Consider the following 17,967-nt stretch of genomic DNA (forward strand, 5'->3'; position numbering starts at 1 on the left):
TTGAGAGCTACCCAACATTTTAAAAATATGCACTCCCTGGATCTAGCAAATCTTTTAGGGATTTACCTTAACAAAATGATGGTCCGTGTGCTCAGAGGTATAATGAGGTTCAGCACAGTACTGTTTATAACAGTTAAAAAAAAAGTGAACCCAAAATCTCCCAAGGGGGAAAAAAATTAACAGCTTTATAAAATGAAACCCACTATAAGCCTCTTATACACATGTGTGCATTTACACATATGCATGAATCTATTTGTCTTCCTATCTACCTATCCAGATTTACTTTTTCCCTTCAGTTATAAGTCATCTTCTGTTTAGTCTCTCTTTTTTCCCTGTAACTACATAACCAGAGGACCACATATTACATAATGCCAAATGCAAGCTTTAATTAGCCACTGAGACTGTTACTACTTTCTGTTGTGTTTTATCTATGAGCTCCTTCTTCTTATCTTTTATATAAATTGTGCCTCATATAAGCATAATATGAATACAACTACTGTTCAATTGACTTCCCTGGTGGCTCAGACAGTAAAGCGTTTGTCTACAATACAGGAGACCTGGGTTTGATCCCTGGGTCGGGAAGATCCCCTGGAGAAGGAAATGGCAATCCACTCCAGTACTATTGCCTGGAAATCCCATGAACAGAGGAGCCTGGTAGGCTACAGTCCATGGGGTCACAAAGAGTCGGACACGACTGAGCAGCCTCACTTTCACTGTTCAATTATTAGTAACTTTAAACCAAAAAATGAAAAATAAGAATGCTAGTGACTTTTTGTGGCTCTTCTTTGCTTAGCGATTCCAACTTGCACTTTGGAAAGAAAGGATTTAATAATTACTAAATACTAAGTTACTCACATGAACAACTGCAGAATTCCAAAGTAACCAAATTATGACATAAATCTTATTAATATATATTCTAGATTTTGGATTAACATAGGATTGATATTTTCCCTATAAAAAACAATAAGGTAGATTTAAAGCAATTATCTTACAAAAGCTTAAAATAATTACATTTGAGTATTTTTAAAAGGGACTTTTTGCTAACAGCATTATTGGTCTCAACAAAAGAAACTACATTTTCAATTATTTTGCCCCTAATTGGCTATGGTTAAAATAAACACTTAAAAATTTTTTTTAAACATACCACCTTACAATTCTTGCAGGATACATTAACCATTATAAGTGAAATAAAGAATAGCGGATCCTGTGTTTATATGAAACGTACATACCTGATCTTCATAACCTTCAATTTTTACTGGGGTAAACTGGTCCAAGTTATATTGTGCAAATGCACTAAAAAAGAAAAAAGTCGGTTATTTAAAATTATGTATTTAATGCTCTTAAAAAAATCACAAGCAATTCACTTGTCAATAAAAGTCTCCTGCACTGCACATGACAAGTTAAATAAAACTGTAATTCTCCACTATTGATCTTATATTAGGTATATATTATATAGATACGGCTTTATAAAAACTGATGAATGACATCCAGCTTTCAATATTTAGCTAGTATAGGCTCACTTATCACATCCACAAAAAGACGGGTTTGAACTAGATGAATTCCAAAGTTCCTTCTAGTTCAGAAAACACTCCATTTACCCACTCATCATCCATGCAAATATTTAGGTGTTAAGCACTCTATTAGACACACTGAAACCAGTAATTTCTCTGCCCCTACAGCCCAATCACCCATTTCTAAGTCACCTGTTCCTGTAGTTAAGATATTTTTATGCCCTTTACTATGAGTCACTCATATCTTTTACTTTCCACCATGTATTTTCACTAATTTCTTTTATCTATTATTCAAATTCTGTTCATTATTTAAATGCAGCTCAAAACCATCTCTCTAAATAGAAATTTTAAATTTCTTCCTTTGGGCTCCAAAGGCCTTTGATATTGGGCTCCAATATGCCTCTATACTTTCTTCAGTTGGCTAGAAACTGAACATGTCTGACTCCCCAATGAGAAATCCCTAAGAGGTTTATTTGTCTCATCATCACAGTAAAGTCTGGTATTCACACATCTGTTAGTTAAAAGGCTATTTCTGGATATTTCAAAGTTTTCTAGATTCAGGAGTACCAAGTCTTAAGTATGCCTAATTTTACTATGAAATATACTGAATTTATGCCTTTTAGCAAAGATGTCCAATTAAAACCACTTTTTAAGAAAACCCATGTTTTTTCCCCCTTACAAAAAGACAGAAATTTCTCAAAACTAAATTTAAAAAAAATTAAGAGTTAAAGCAATAGGAAAAAGGCAGAAGGTGGGAAAGAAGTACAGAGAAAGAGATTGCTTATATTAAAGAAATTCAATATCAAAAAATGAAATTGAAGCAGCAACAGGACTATGGCTATGCACTTACTCTGATGAAACTGCCGCTAGGCTACATTCTAAATGTTTTTATAATGCTTTCCAAACTTATGTTATATAGCTCTGGACAGTCTCAAGGACAGGTGATACATTAACTTTTGAGGATGAAACCAGGTTTGGAGATACTTCAAAAGTAATTCAGAATCAAGGGAACAATGAGGTGGGGGTAACACGGTATTTGTTTGAAAATTTTTTCATAGGACAGTATAAATCAGAGTAATATAGTTCTAAAGTCAATCAATGATTTAAAGTGTATTTCTGTACTTTACAGATAACCTCAGAAATCTGCAAAATGAATTTGAATAAACACCTTTGAGAAATTCTGTACAAAGATTACAAATGAAGTCAACAAAAAGAATCAATACGTTCTCTCCTTATTCATCTAGTTAGCAATCATTTACTGCAACTATAACCACACACAAGAAAAACTGACGTTTCTACTCAAAGTTTTGATGTTTTTTGAAGTCATAAACATCTTGTTTTTATCACTAGGTACTGATTTCCTCAAAGACTAATCTTAAAAAATTAGAATATCAGGCATTTAATGTATATACCTCTTAAAACATGGACCAGGACATCCTGTCCCTGAAATTTGGTTTATAACAGAAGAGAAATATAGCTCACATTCCAAGGAAATTCAATTTATTTAAAAGTAACAAACATCACATAAATACTCCTTTGGATAAATAAAATTTCAATGCTTTCATCATACTTTATTCAAATGTATGACTATTTCATACCACTTATATAATTATGAATATTTTTGTGACCTTCATTAAACTTTATTCTGCACAGGAAAAACTTCTTTCAACAAATCAAGTTTCTTATTTCCTTAACTTAAAAAAAATTCACTAATTTTTGCACCTACATTAAACAACCCACATTTATTTACCACAGAAAACTCAAGAGGAAACAATTACTCTGAGAAGTACTATTGTTAACAGGTCATGAACAATGTACATTTCCTTTACTTTTTTAAGACTTTTGTCAACATGCTACATGCTATAAGAAAGAAAATAAATTTTACTTGGATATATAATTTAAAAGGTTTAAAGAACTTAGGAATAAGAGAGGCCATTCACTCAGAAACTAATAACTGAAGTCAAAGATATCAAGTAAACTGATTTCTATTAAGCACGTCAATCATTAACAGGGGTGGAAGCAACCCAAATGTCCACTGACAGGTGAATGGAAAAACAAAATGTTTATCCATTTTTTTATCCACAAAACACACAGACAGCAAGTGTTAAAAAGGAAGGATGTTTTAACATGCTCCAACACAGGAGAACTTTGAAGACATCCTGTTAACTAGAATAAACCAGTTACAAAAGGACAAATACTGTATGATTCCAGTTATAAGAGGTATCTGGGGAAGTCAAATTCATACAGAAAATAGAATATAATTCCCAGGAGCTAAGAGGAGGGGAGAATGGGAAATTGTAGAGTTTCAATTTGAGAAAATTAAAAAAAAGTTCTGGAAATGGATGGTGGTGATGGTTATACAAAATGTGTATGTACTTAATGTCAAAGAACTGTGTGCTTAAAAAACATTAAAAAGTTAAACTTTATATTAGGTATATTTTTCCCACAATAAAAAATAATATATAAACATTGCTATTAAAAGATAACAGGGCATAAAAGACCCCTAACAGCTAGTACAATCTTGAGAATGAGGAATAGAGCTGAAAGAATCATGCTTTCATATTCCAGAGTTATACAACTGGGTTGATCAAAAGGTTTGTTTGGGTTTTTCCATAAGATGTTAAGGAAAAACACAAATGAACCTTTGGGCCAATCTAATTCAAAGCTACAGTAATCAAAACAGTATGGTGCTGACACAAAACAGACATACAGATCAATGGAACAGAGGAGAGAACCCAGAAATAAATCCACATACTTATGTTCAATTAATCTATGACAAAAAAGGCAAGAAATTCAATGGAGAAAAGACAGTCTCTTCAGAAAGTGGTGTGGGAAAACTGGACAGCGACATGGAAAACAATAAAATCTGAACATTCTCTAATACCATATATGAAAATAAACTCTACCAGCCCCAACTGTAAGACTGGAAATCATAAAACGCCTAGAGGAAAACATAGACAACACTCTTTGATATACATCGCAACTAGTTTTCGATCCATCTCCTAAAGCAAAGTAAATAAAAGGAACCTAATTAAACTTAAAACGTTTTGCACAGCACAGGAAACCATCAACAAAACAAAAAGACAAAATAATGAACAGGAAAAAATATTTGCAAATGATATATAACTGATAAGGAATTAATATCCAGAATATATAAAAAGTTGATACAAATCACAATTAAAAAAAAAAACCACCTGATTAAAAAATAGGCAGAAGAACTGAATAGACCTTCTTCCAAAGAGGACATACAGAAGATCAACAGGCAAATGAAAAAATGTTCAACATTACTAATCATTAGGGAAATGTAAATCAAAACCAAAGTGAGATATCACTTCACACCTGTCAGAACGGCTAGTATCCAAAAGAACATAAATAACAAATGCTAGAAAGGATGTGGAGAAAAGGGAACCCCCTACACTGTTGGTGGGAGTGTAAATCGGTGTAACCACAGTGAAGAACAATATGGAGCTTTCTCAAAAAACTAAAAACAGAACTGCTTTATGACCCAGCAATTCCAGTCCTTTGTTTATATTGGAAGAAAACGAAAAAACTACTTCAAAAGGATACTTGCACCTCAATGTTCATAGCAGAATTATTTACAATTGCCAAGATATGGAAGCAATCTAAGTGTCCACCAACAGATGAATGGATAAAGAAGTAGGTAAATATGTACCATGGGATACTACACAGCCATAAAAAATACTGAATTTTTGCCACTTCCAACATCGGTGGACATGGAGAGCATTTATGCTAAGTGAAATAAGTCAGAGGGAAACAAGTATTGTATGGTATCACTTATATGTATAATCTAAAAATAGGACAAACTAGTGAATATAACAAAAAAGAAACAGACTCACAGATATGGAGAACAAACTAGTGGTTATCAGTGGGGAGAGTGAAAGGGGGTAGGGCAAGAAAAGGGCAGGGGATTAAGAAGCACAAACTATTATGTATAAAATAAATAAGCTACAAGGATGTATTGTACAACAGGGAATATAGTCAGCATTTTGTAGTAATCACTCATGGACTATAGTTTTAAAAAGCAGTGAATTATTATGCTGTACACCTATAACATATGTAATATTATATATCAACTATACTTCAATTTAAAAAGTGGGGAAAAGATAATAGGAATTTAAATCAGAAATGTCTAGAAGTCTGTTGAACCTCCACCTTCATTAGAATTAACTCTAAAAAGCAAATTTATTTGATAAAGCCTTCAAACATTACAAAAAAAAAATTAGAACAAAATTTCCCCATTAGTCAAGATTTCACATTCTGGTAGTATTCTAAGATGAAAGTAGGTGGCTGTATGGATACTGAACACTTTGTAAGGCATCTTAAAGTTTAATTTCATCATTTTCCAATGAGTAAAGAAGTTAGTTAAAATATGGGTCCACAGGCCTTATTCAAGAAAGTGAGAGAAGAAAATAAAACAAATTATCTCTCTGAAATCTTAAGATAGTTGTGACAAGTCATGATTGTGGTCACTGGTCCAAAGATGACATACTAAGATTTAGAACTGCTTAGTGATTCTTTGGAGAAGGCGATGGCACCCCACTCCAGTACTCTTGCCTGGAAAATCCCATGGATGGAGGAGCCTGGTGGGCTACAGTCCACGGGGTTGCGAAGAGTCGGACACGACTGAGCGTCTTCACTTTGACTTTTCACTTTCATGCACTGGAGAAGGAAATGGCAACCCACTCCACTGTTCTTGCCTGGAGAATCCTAGGGTCGGGGGAGCCTGGTGGGCTGCCGTCAGTGGGGTCGCACAGAGTCGGATACAACTGAAGCGATTTACCAGCAGCAGCAGCAGTGATTCTTTGAATCACTCACAAATCTAGTAAATACTTATTAAGTAAGCATTTGTCAGATACTGTGTTAGGTATTTATGGACAAATAAGTTCCTAACCCTCAAAAATCTAGTTTTTAAATTGGAGTACAGTTGATCTGTAATATTTCAGGTGTACAGCAAAGTGATTCAGTAATACAAACATATACATTCTTTTTCAGATTCTTTCCCACTACAGGTTATGATAAGATATTGACTATAGATCCCTGTGTTATATGGTAGTCGGTCCTTCTCAAATATCTATTAGGATCAAGCATTTAATAAAAAGTTAAGCTTGCATAAAATTGAAAGTATCACGATTTCAAAAATCAAAGTTTCTAAAATAATTTTATCCAACTGTGCAAATGTCAAAATGTAGTATTAAGTATTGGTATTAAGTATATAAGTCACACACAATGAATACAGAGTTTCATGTATAAGTCGTGTCTCTATATTCCTCTGTGGTCAAAATATTTCTCTTCTAATCTAGTACATATATATGAACTTGATGTACATGTATCTGTTTCATGGATTAGTACCTAAAAATCCCTTTAAAAGTTTTTCCCATGTCACTTTAATTATGTTAATATAATACATAATACTTACTGGGCTGCTCCTTCCCTGAGAAGATTATCATTATTAAGTAGTAACCGAACATCTGCAAAACAAACATTATGTTTTCAGTATTACTATTTTCCTATACTTGAAATTTCTATGGACTGAATTTATTTTAGTCATGTATTAGCCTCCTAAACACCCCTCAAAATATGTACAGAAGATCAAAATATTACTGTGATGACCAAAATAACCACGGAAACACATCATGGTGTTAATAAGAAAAGAAAAGATTTTGGAAAGGAAATAGGAGATGGAATGAAAAAAAATGTGTTATTTCAAATGCAGGCAGACTGAGACTGTAACCAGCTATACCTGTAACTTTCTTCTTTGTGTCTCCAAAGAATAAAGTGAAGATAAGCTACACCAAAAAGATGATGTGAACAGATCTGCAAAAGATTGAGGACTATGCCTCTTAGTGTGACAATACTATCATGAATCTCAAAGGAATCTGCTTTATGGAAAAAGTGATTAAAACAAGAAACAGCTTGTGAACACAGTACAGATGTAGGCTTTTTGTTTCTCAAACATTCTCATATTCAACAACAGATGAATGTGTTTAGTGGGATACGGATAACTACTTTACTTGAGTAATCTCATTTTGTTTGTTGGTTCTTAACTTTGTCCTAATTTTAGACTCAACTATGCCGACATGTATCTATTAATCGTTAAAACAAAACTAAAACTAAAACTTTTAGTTGGGGAAAAAAAAAAAAAAAATCACAAAATTTCACCAGAAACCAAACAAAATTCTATTCTAGTCTTGGTATATTTTCTTTCATTATTTTCCCTACACACTTGGCTATTGTACATAATTGCTATCATAAAATATACATATAACAAAGTATCCTAATTTTTTCATTAAATGAAAATAACACAAATAACTTAAGAAATTAAGTGTTAAATACAACACAGACAATAGTTCTTATAAATAGTGTAAAATTGGGCTTCTAGTAGATATAATGTAGATATGCATTCATCAACATGGAAATAAATATACAATAAACAGGAAAGAGAAAACTCATCATGTATAGTACTACACTTATGTAATGTTATATACATGAGTATGAACTGAGAAACGTTTTAAGTATTTTATTCAAACAGTGAAGAAGAGAGGGTAGAATTCTGTGTGATTCTAGATTCTCTTCTGCACTTTAGAAATTTTAGAATGACTACGAATCAATAAAAATATAAAGTTATTCCAAAGGAAAAAATACTGCCTATTCACATACCTCTTTTCAGCAGTAGGTCACAATTAAAAAAAAAAAATCTCTTTGACTAACCACTAATATAAATCCAATTTAATTTCTAAATTAACTGATTTTAAACAATGGAAGCTTCTGCCTAAAAAACTAAAACAAAGATATTCACAAAGTAAACTGGCAATTCTACTTGACACATATGATTCCTGTATCTTCAGTATTTAAAGCACAAGCATTAACAGTGGTTTTGCACAGTAGTGTCTCTTCTCCCATTTAAATCGGAAAATAATTTAAAAGCAGAATCTATTGATCCTGTTATCTTTACTCTGGAAAAAAAAAGTTCAAACTTTTATCATATGTAGAATACAATGAAAGAAACAGAGAAGAATTTGAATAAAATAAAAACTACTCTTAAGGGATGTGGTTTGGTGGGAGTCTAAAAAAACAAAGAACAGTATACATTTCAGAGCTCCTGCCCAGATAACACATCAGTTCCAGAAAACTAAGACCAAAAATCTATGTGGGGAAACAGCATTTGGGAAGCACTAATTTGACAAGATTATGACTCTGCATTTCTAATCTTTGTGGAGTCCATGAAATTATTCTGATGTTAATGTTATCAACAAAAATAGCATAAAAATAATCAAATGCATATGAGATTTTTTTTCCCTTCAAATATTTAATTCCTTTTGTTTTTTCTTCCATTGGTTAGGGGTTTATTACAAACCTTCTACTAAATAGGTACACTTGATTAAATCATTGGCCATTTGTGTTAAGTTCCAATCTTTTTTTTTTTGGGTAATAAATTTTATTTATTTTTTTAAATTTTATTTTTTTTTAAACTTTACAATATTGTATTAGTTTTGCCAAATATCGAAATGAATCCGCCACAGGTATACCTGTGTTCCCCAACCTGAACCCTCCTCCCTCCTCCCTCCCCATACCCTCCCTCTGGGTCCCAGTGTACCAGCCCCAAGCATCCAGTATCATGCATTTAATTCCTTTTTAACACTAATATACTCTTTCAGTTAAAACCTACATATCTTGTATCTCCCACTTCCATTCCACAGCCCCAGCCTAGGCCTACTGAATGGCTTATCCTGAATGCCAAAATCTACTGGACCTCAACACAGAATGTATTAACTCAACATTAATTTCCAATGAGACTTACAAAAGCAATTTCTAGGACTCATATATTCTTCAAGGGTCTTTCTGATGAATACATTTGTAAGGCATTTAACTCAAAACAGTACGTGAAAAACTTCTCTCAGAATTATAATTTTTCTTGGCTCTGTAAATTGTACAGGAGTTTGGGAGCCACTGACTTTAGTGCAATTTCCCCCTTATCAAGCTAAATGCCAATTTTGACCCAAGGGAAAAGAGACTCTGTCTTCTTTAATGTCCCAACCATCAAACATATTAATGGGTATTTAGATTAAAAAGGCTGAATATTAAAACAGAACTTAAGCCCTACAGGAAACAAGTATTTTTGAATTCTCCCCAGCTTCCCAACTTATTGCTTCAGATTTTATAGTTATCTTGAAAGGGAGAATATTTTAACTTTCAGATTTTTCACAATATAGACTACCATTCTTCCTGAGTGTAGCTCAGTGGTTAAATTTTTAAATGCGTAACAACTGCCATATGTAACTCTATGTACTAAATCATACATTAATACAGTTTGTGGATAATTTAGGGGATTTTTCTAGGGTATTTTAGGATTTGAAATGGTTGAGCTATTTCAAATTCTAAAAGATGATGTTGTTAAAGGGCTGCATTCAATATGACAGCAAATTTGAAAACTTAGCAGTGGCCACAAGACTGGAAAAGGTCAGTTTTCATTCCAATCTCAAAGAAGGACAATGCCAAAAAATGCTCTAACTACCACACAATTGCACTCACTTCACATGCCAGCAAGGTCATGCTCAAAATCCTCCAAGCAAGGCTTCAACAGTACGTGAACTGAGAACTTCCGGATATACGAGCTGGATTTAGAAAAAGCAGAGGAACCAGAGAACAACTGTCAACACCTGCTGGTTCACAGAAAAAGCAAGGAAATTCCAGAGAAACATCCATCTACTTCTGTTTCACTGACTAAGCTAACGCCTTTGACTGTGTGGATCACAACAAACTGTGAAAAATTCTTAAAGACATGAGAGTACCAGATCATCATATCTGTCTCCTGAGAAGCCTGTATGCAGGACAAGAGGCAAAAGTTAGAACCGGACATGAATAATGCACTGGTTCAAAATTGGGAAAGGAGTATATAATGGCTGTATATTGTCACCCTGTTTGCAGAGTACATCATGTGAAAGGCCGCGTTGGATGAAGCACAAGCTGGAATCAAGACTGCCAAGAGAAGTATCAATAATCTCAGATATGCAAATACCACCACCCTTACGGCAGAAAGCAAAGAGGAACTAAAGAGCCTCTTGATGAAGGTGAAAGAGGAGAGTGAAAAAGCTGACTTAAAACTGAACATTCAAAAAATGAAGATCATGGCATCTGGTCCCATCGCTTCATGGCAAACAGATGGGCAAACAATGGAAACAGTGACAGACTTTATTTTCTTGGGCTCCAAAATCACCACACATGGTGACTGCAGCCATGAAATTAAAAGACGCCTGGCTTCATGGAAGAAAACCTATGAAAAACCTGGGAGCATGTTAAAAAGCAGAGACATCACTTTGCTGACAAAGGTCTATATAGTCAAAGCTATGGTTTTTCCAGCAGACATGTATGGATGTGAGAATTAGACATAAAGAAGGTGGTGTTGATGCTTTCGAATTGTGGTGTTTGATAAGACTCTTGAGAGTCCCTTGAACTGCAAGGAGATCAAAGCAGTCAATCCTAAAGGAAATCAATCCTGAATATTCACTGGAGGGACTGATGCTGAAGTTGAAGCTCCAATACTTTGGTCACTGATGTGAAGACCTGACTCACTGGAAAACACCCTGATGCTAGGAAAGACTGAAGGCAAGAGAAGGGGATGACAGAGGATGAGATGGTTGGATGGCATCACCAACTCAAAGGACATGAGTTTGAGCAATCTCCGGGAGATGGTGAAGGAAAATGGAAGCCTGGCTGTGCTGTAGTCCATGGGGTTGCAAAGAGTTGAACACAACTGATTGACTGCACAACAGCAACAATTTTTGCCTAATTTTTTGACTTTCAAAACTGATCTTTTCTGAGGTGAGATTCCATTATATCTTATACTATGAATGAAAATGAATGATTAAACTTCTTAAAAAAACAGGTTTAAATAGCTTACTGTGGAGTAGAATGGCTAAAAAATGAAACTGAATAACCCATTTAAGACCATAGTAAAGGCCAAATATTTGAAGTAGAAGTAACACATTTTTTAAAGTACTTATGGCAGCTTATTCTCAAAACTGTTTTTAAAAAGTTTTGTATAAAGATCACTACAAGCCATTTTCTGCATGACCGTTTCAATGTTTCAACCACATTGTTCTTACTGTTAAAAAGGAAGTATTTTAGAGTTTTTACAGCAACCAGGAGACTATGTTATATTTAAATTTCTCATCTATGGGTGAACAATTATAAAACTGTTTGCCATATAGTGTGAGGTTTACAGAAAGGCATACTGGTAACTGATTTATGAGCTATAACTTAAACAACAAATTTTTTTACATGTGATGTCATTTTCTAAGCAGGTGAAACAGGCATGGTGAAACAGTGTTTCTCCCTTTCTTGGCTGTTCTTATTTATCTACTAAGCTTTTCTTTAAAAGAAATACAAAAAATGCATCTCACAATTCCAAAGAATAGTTAAATTAAAATCTTCTTGTCTTTTTAAATGATTTAATGTTATTCTTTTAGAGGATTAAAATTTATCAGGTACAATAATCGTATGTCATAAATATATTATATTGTAGACCTTACATAATGCAGACTGACAAACATTTTCATTGCAATTCAGAAAATACAGATTTTTCTACCCATTCTCTTTAGCTTAGATACTGGTTATGTAATTTATTCTTTAAAGAATGAGTACTGGATACATCAAGCCTTACTGTTATGAATTAAACACTCACCATTAAACACTTCATTAAATTCTCCAGGAGGAGCATGAATGATGAACTTGGCTGCTATGCGCACCTGAAACAGAAATGAAGATATAAATGTTCTATAGCATAAGCCTCTGCTAAAACAACCAAAGAACCATGTGGAATTATACTGCTTCAAAATTCTATTGAAAATGGCTTTAAGATTTTAAAGACTGACTTTTTTTTCACTCAAACACCCTAAAGTTATTACTCTTTTAATTATTTAATAGAATCACAATGCATAAGCTGAATGCAGATAAACTATACATATAACTAATGCATTTAAGGATTCAAAGCTGCCTACATAGAAAGATTTTCTTATAAGCAAATTTTTCTTTTAAACTAAAATGGAAAAAAATGACCCACCAAGAAAATTTATATGTATGAAGAATTAAGAAACATTTAGGTACAACAAAAAAAAATATATGCATGTGTCTATACATGTATATATACAGATGTGCTTATCTATAAAGTCTATCTATAAAGACAGACTATAGATAGACTTTATATCTATAAATAGACTAGTCTATTTATTTATAGACTATCTATAAATAGTCTATAAATTTATCTATCTATAAATTAGTAAAAAGAAGAATGTAGAGAGGAAGAAAGCATAAATTCAAAATGCTCTGAACATGACACCTGACTGAATCTTGGGAAATTTTAGCTCAAAAATAAGTGACAGACAAGTATCAATAGGTATGAAACTGAAATCTGAAACTGTTAGTCACTCAGTTGTGTCCGACTCTTTGTGACCCCATGGACTATAGCCTGCCAGGCTCCTCTGTCTGTGGCCTTCTCCAAGCAAGAATGCTGGAGTGGGCTGTCATTCCCTTCTCCAGGGGACTGAACCCAGGTCTCCTGCATTGCAGGCAGATTCTTTTCTGTCTCAGCCACCAAGGACGCACCATCAACAGGTATACTGACAGACATATTTCAAGAGAATAAGGGCTATATTACAGTGATTAACACTAATGAATACATACATATATATATATATTTTTTTTTGAAAGGTTAGATGACAAGCAAAGTATTATTATTTAGTGAAGAAATTATGAGTAATTATAATAATTTCCCAATCACTATACAATAACCTTCAACTAAGCTGATCAGTGATCTTGTCAGATATGTACATTCATGCTGCTGCTGCTGCTGCTGCTGCTAAGTCGCTTCAGTCGTGTCCAACTCTGTGAGACCCCATAGACGGCAGCCTACCAGGCTCCCTGTCCCTGGGATTCTCCAGGCAAGAACACTGGAGTGGGTTGCCATTTCCTTCTCCAGTGCATGAAAGTGAAAAGTCAAAGTGAAGTCGCTCAGTCGTGTCCGACTCTTCGCAACCCCATGGACTGCAGCCTATCAGGTTCCTCCATCCATGGGATTTTCCAGGCAAGAGTACTGGAGTGGGGTGCCATCGCCTTCTCCGATGTACATTCATGAGTCCTACCCAACCAACTGAATTAGATTCTGGAAATGAGGCCCAGAACACACTACTGAGAGAAGCTTTCCAGGTGATTTTTAAAATACACACTCAAGTAGTTACTGAATTAAGGGACCACACTTGGCAAAAACAAAAACCTTATTTCATATTGTCCACTGTCACTGTTCTGATGTGGAAACTAAAAACAATGAAAAGGAAATAGTCCTAGATCTATAAAGAAATCAAATTTATTGTTAAAAGCATTTCAACAAACAAAAACTTCAGGTTTTCTTCTAACAGGTATTTAAGGAAGAAATACCAATTCTATACTAATTATTTCAGAAAACTATAGTGAAAACAACTTACAACTTTTTAAAAAAGAACAGCATTATCTTATACCAAAGACTAAAATACTATGAGAAACACAACTCAAAGACCAAAATCCTCCTGAAGGTAGATGCAAAAATCCTCTCAATAAAATATTAGCAAATTTAATCCAATTATATATAGAAAGGATAACACATCACAACCAAGTGGAGTTTATCCCGGAAATGTAGGGCTGTTTCAATATTTGAAAATAAATGTTGTAATTCATGATATCAACTGATTAAGATGAAAAGCCACAACTACCTCAACAGAAGCAGAAAATTATTTAATAACATTCAACAACCAATAATGATAAAAATTCTTAGCAAACTAAAAAGACAGTGTCTTTAATCTGATAAAAGATATTTTCAAAAAAGCCTATAGCTAACATCATCCTTAGTGGTCAAAGACTGAAAGCTCCCACCTAAAATCAGGAACAAGACAAAGATGTCTGTTCTCATCCCTCCTATTTAACATCACACTGAGAGCGCAATAAGGTAAGAAAAAGGAATGAAAGGCAATTTCATAAATAAAACTTTCTACTTGCAAACATGATTCTTTCCAATGAAAAATCCCAAGGAGTCTTAAACAAATAAAGGAAAACTACTCAAAAACCTAAAAAACTTTCTTGGAGTAGGAAATGGCAACCCACTTCAGTATTCTTGCCTTGAAAATTCCATGGACAGAGGAGCCTGGCAGACTACAGTCCATGGGGTTGCAAAGAGTTAGACAAGACTAAGCAAGAGGAGCAAGCAAGAACCTATAACTTAGGTAAAAATCTAACAAAATATGTGCAAGACTAATATTCTACACAAAACTGATGAAAGAAATCAAAGAAGCTCTAAATAAACAGATATGCTGGGTTCAAGGATTGGAAGTCTCCTTATTGTAAAAATAACAATTTTCCCCAAACTATTCTACAAATTCAATGAATGCCCAATCAAGATCCAAAAAGAATTTCTTTGATACATATCAATAAGCTGATTCTAACACCAATGCTTCCTATACTATTATTTTTCTACGTTTGAAGAATCCAATGAATGCAGATTATTTGGCTATGTATTAATACGCCCTCCCTTAAATGCAAACAAGATCAAGAAATCACTTTGATGCCCAGAACAGCCATAAACACCGCCAAAGTATTAAAAAAAATTTTTTTTGCCTAGAAAATTAGAAGGAATAAATATTATTCACACCCTCAGTAGCAAATGGGCTTCCCTTGTGGCTCAGCTGATAAAGAATCTGCCTGCAATGTGAGAGACCTGGGTTTGATCCCTGGGTTGAGAAGATCCCCTGCAGAAGGAAAAGGCTACCCACTCCAGTATTCTGGCCTGGAGAATTCCATGGATTGTTTAGTACATGGACTGTATAGTCCATGGGGTTGCAAAGAGTTGGACACCACTGAGCAACTTTCACTCTCAGTAGTAAACACCAAGGAGTAATGGCAAATGGAATAGAATAGCCAAAGCAATTTTGAAAAAGAACAAAGTTGAAAACTTCACATCACCTAAGCTACAGTCATATACAGATCATAATGGAATAGAATACAAAGCCCAAAAATAAACCCACATACCTCAGTCAATTAATCTTTGACAAAGGAGGCAAGAATATACAATGCAGAAAAGACAGTCTCTTCAGCAAGTGGTATCAGGAAAGGCACATATAAATCAATGAAGTTAGAACACTGGCTCACATCAAAACACAAAATGGCTTAAAACACATATAAACTCAAAATGGCTTACAGATTTAAGTATAAGACATGATACCATAAAACTCCTAGAAGAGAATATAGGCAAAACATTCTCTAACCTAAATCTTACCAATGTTTTCCTGGATCAGTCTCCCAAGACAAAAGAAATAAAAGCAAAAATAAAAAATGGGACCCAATCAAACTTTTATGCTTTTGCACAGCAAAGGAAACCATAAATAAAACGAAAAAACATCCTATTTGGGAGAAAATATTTGCAAATGATGTGACCAATAAGGGCTTCGTTTCCAAAATATAATACAAACATCTCATACAACAACAACACAACTGAATCAAAAAATGGGCAGAAAACCTAAACAGACATTTCTCCAAGAAAGACATACAGATGACCAACAGACACATGAAAAGATTCTCAACATCGCTAATTATTAGAGAAATGCAAATCAAAATTACAATGAGGTAACAACCACCTCACACGTCAGAATGGCCACTGTTAAAAAATCTACAAATAATAAATGCTGAGGAGAGGGTGTGCAGAAAAGGGAACCCTCCTACACTGCTGGTGGGACTGTAAATTGATGCAGCCACTATGGAAAACAGCACAGAAGTTCCTTAAAAAAAACTAAAAATACAGCTGTCAAAGAACCTCAATCCTACTCCTGGGTATGTATCTGAACAAAACTATAACTGAAAATGATACATACACCCCCGAGTTCATAGCAGCACTACTCACAATAGCCAATACATGGAAGCAGCCTAAACGTCCATCAACAGCTGAATGGATAAAGATGTGTGTACCACAAGTACTATTCAGCCATAAAAAAAGACTGAAATAATGTCATTTGTAGCAACACAGACGGACCTAGAGACTACCATACTAAGGAAAGGAAGTCAGAAAGACAAATACCATAGAATATCACTTATATGTAGAATCTAAAATATGACACCAGTGAACATACCTACAAACAAAAACAGACTCCAAATACAGAGCAGATTTGTGGTTTTGGGGGCACCAGGCAAGGACGGATTGGGAGTTTGGGATTAGGAGTTGCAAACTACTATATATAAGATGCACAAACAGCAAGGTCCTACTGCAGAACACAAGGAACTAACTATATACACTATCCTGTAATAAACCACAATGAAAAATAAAAATATAATAATAAAAAGTATTAAAAAAAGTTACAGTCTTTAAGATAGCATGGTATTGGCAAAGGGATAGATAATGAATGGAATAGACCTGGACAGCCAAAAAATATATCTCACATGTACATAGCCAAATGATTTTTGACAAAGGTACAAAGGCAATTCAATGTTGAAAAATAACTGTTCAACAAATGATATCCAAACAATTAGATATGCATGAGCAAAAAATACACTGCAATGTAAACCTGACTCCTTACCAAAAAAAATTACCTCAAAATGGATCATAGCTCTAAATGAAAAATATAGAAATTAACAAAAATTAAAAGGAAACAGAAGAAAAACCTTCATGACCTGGGGTTAGGCAAAAAGTTACTAGACGTGACACTAAAACCACTATCCATTAAAAAAGCTGACCAAAAAAAAAAGCTGGACTTTACATTAAAAAAGCTGGACTTTACTGAAATTAAAAACTTATGCTCTGTTATCAATGCTAAAAAAACGGAAGAATTATTGATGCTTTCAAACTGTGGTTTTGGAGAAGACTTGAGAGTCCCTTAGACTGCAAGGAGATCAAAGCAGTCAATCCTAAAGGAAAACAATCCTGGATATTAATTGAAGCAACTTGATGTTGAAGCTGAAGTTCCAATACTTTGGCCACCTGGTGCAAAGAGCAGACTCACTGGAAAACACCCTGATGGTGGGAAAGACTGAAGGCAGGAGGAGAAGGGAATGAGAGGACAAGATGATTGGATGGCATGACTGACTCAATGGACATGAGTTTGAGCTAACTCTGGGAGATGGTGAACGACAGAGAAGCCTAGCGTGCTGCAATACATGGGGTTGCAAAGAGTCGGACACAACTGAGCTACTGAACAATAACAACAAAAGAATGAAAAGACAAGCTATAAATTGGAGTGTGTGTTAGTAGCTCAGTCATATCCGACTCTTTGCCACCCCATGGATTGTACCCTGCCAGGCTCCTCTGTTCATGGAATGCTCCATGCAAGAATACTGGAGTGGGTTGCCATTCCCTTCTCCAGGGGATCTTCCTGACCTAGGGATCGAACCCTGGTCTCCTGCATTACAAGTAGATTCTTTACCATCT

The 17,967-nt window shown here is 34.4% G+C and overlaps 1 protein-coding gene across 1 annotated transcript in view; it reads right to left on the reverse strand.

Moving 5' to 3' along the window:
* The window catches only part of CAPZA2 (capping actin protein of muscle Z-line subunit alpha 2), a 57,840-nt gene that overhangs the window by 17,213 nt on the left and 22,660 nt on the right, over window positions 1–17,967 (reverse strand). The window contains exons 2-4 of the mRNA XM_061414038.1: window positions 12,214–12,277; window positions 6,949–7,000; window positions 1,230–1,293 (exon numbers count right to left, since the gene is read on the reverse strand). Of these exons, the coding sequence (XP_061270022.1) occupies window positions 1,230–1,293; window positions 6,949–7,000; window positions 12,214–12,277 (180 nt within the window). The remainder of the gene's footprint in view (window positions 1–1,229; window positions 1,294–6,948; window positions 7,001–12,213; window positions 12,278–17,967) is intronic.

Source organism: Bos javanicus, chromosome 4, assembly GCF_032452875.1.
Source record: "Bos javanicus breed banteng chromosome 4, ARS-OSU_banteng_1.0, whole genome shotgun sequence".
In the NCBI taxonomy this organism is placed as follows: Eukaryota; Metazoa; Chordata; class Mammalia; order Artiodactyla; family Bovidae; genus Bos; species Bos javanicus.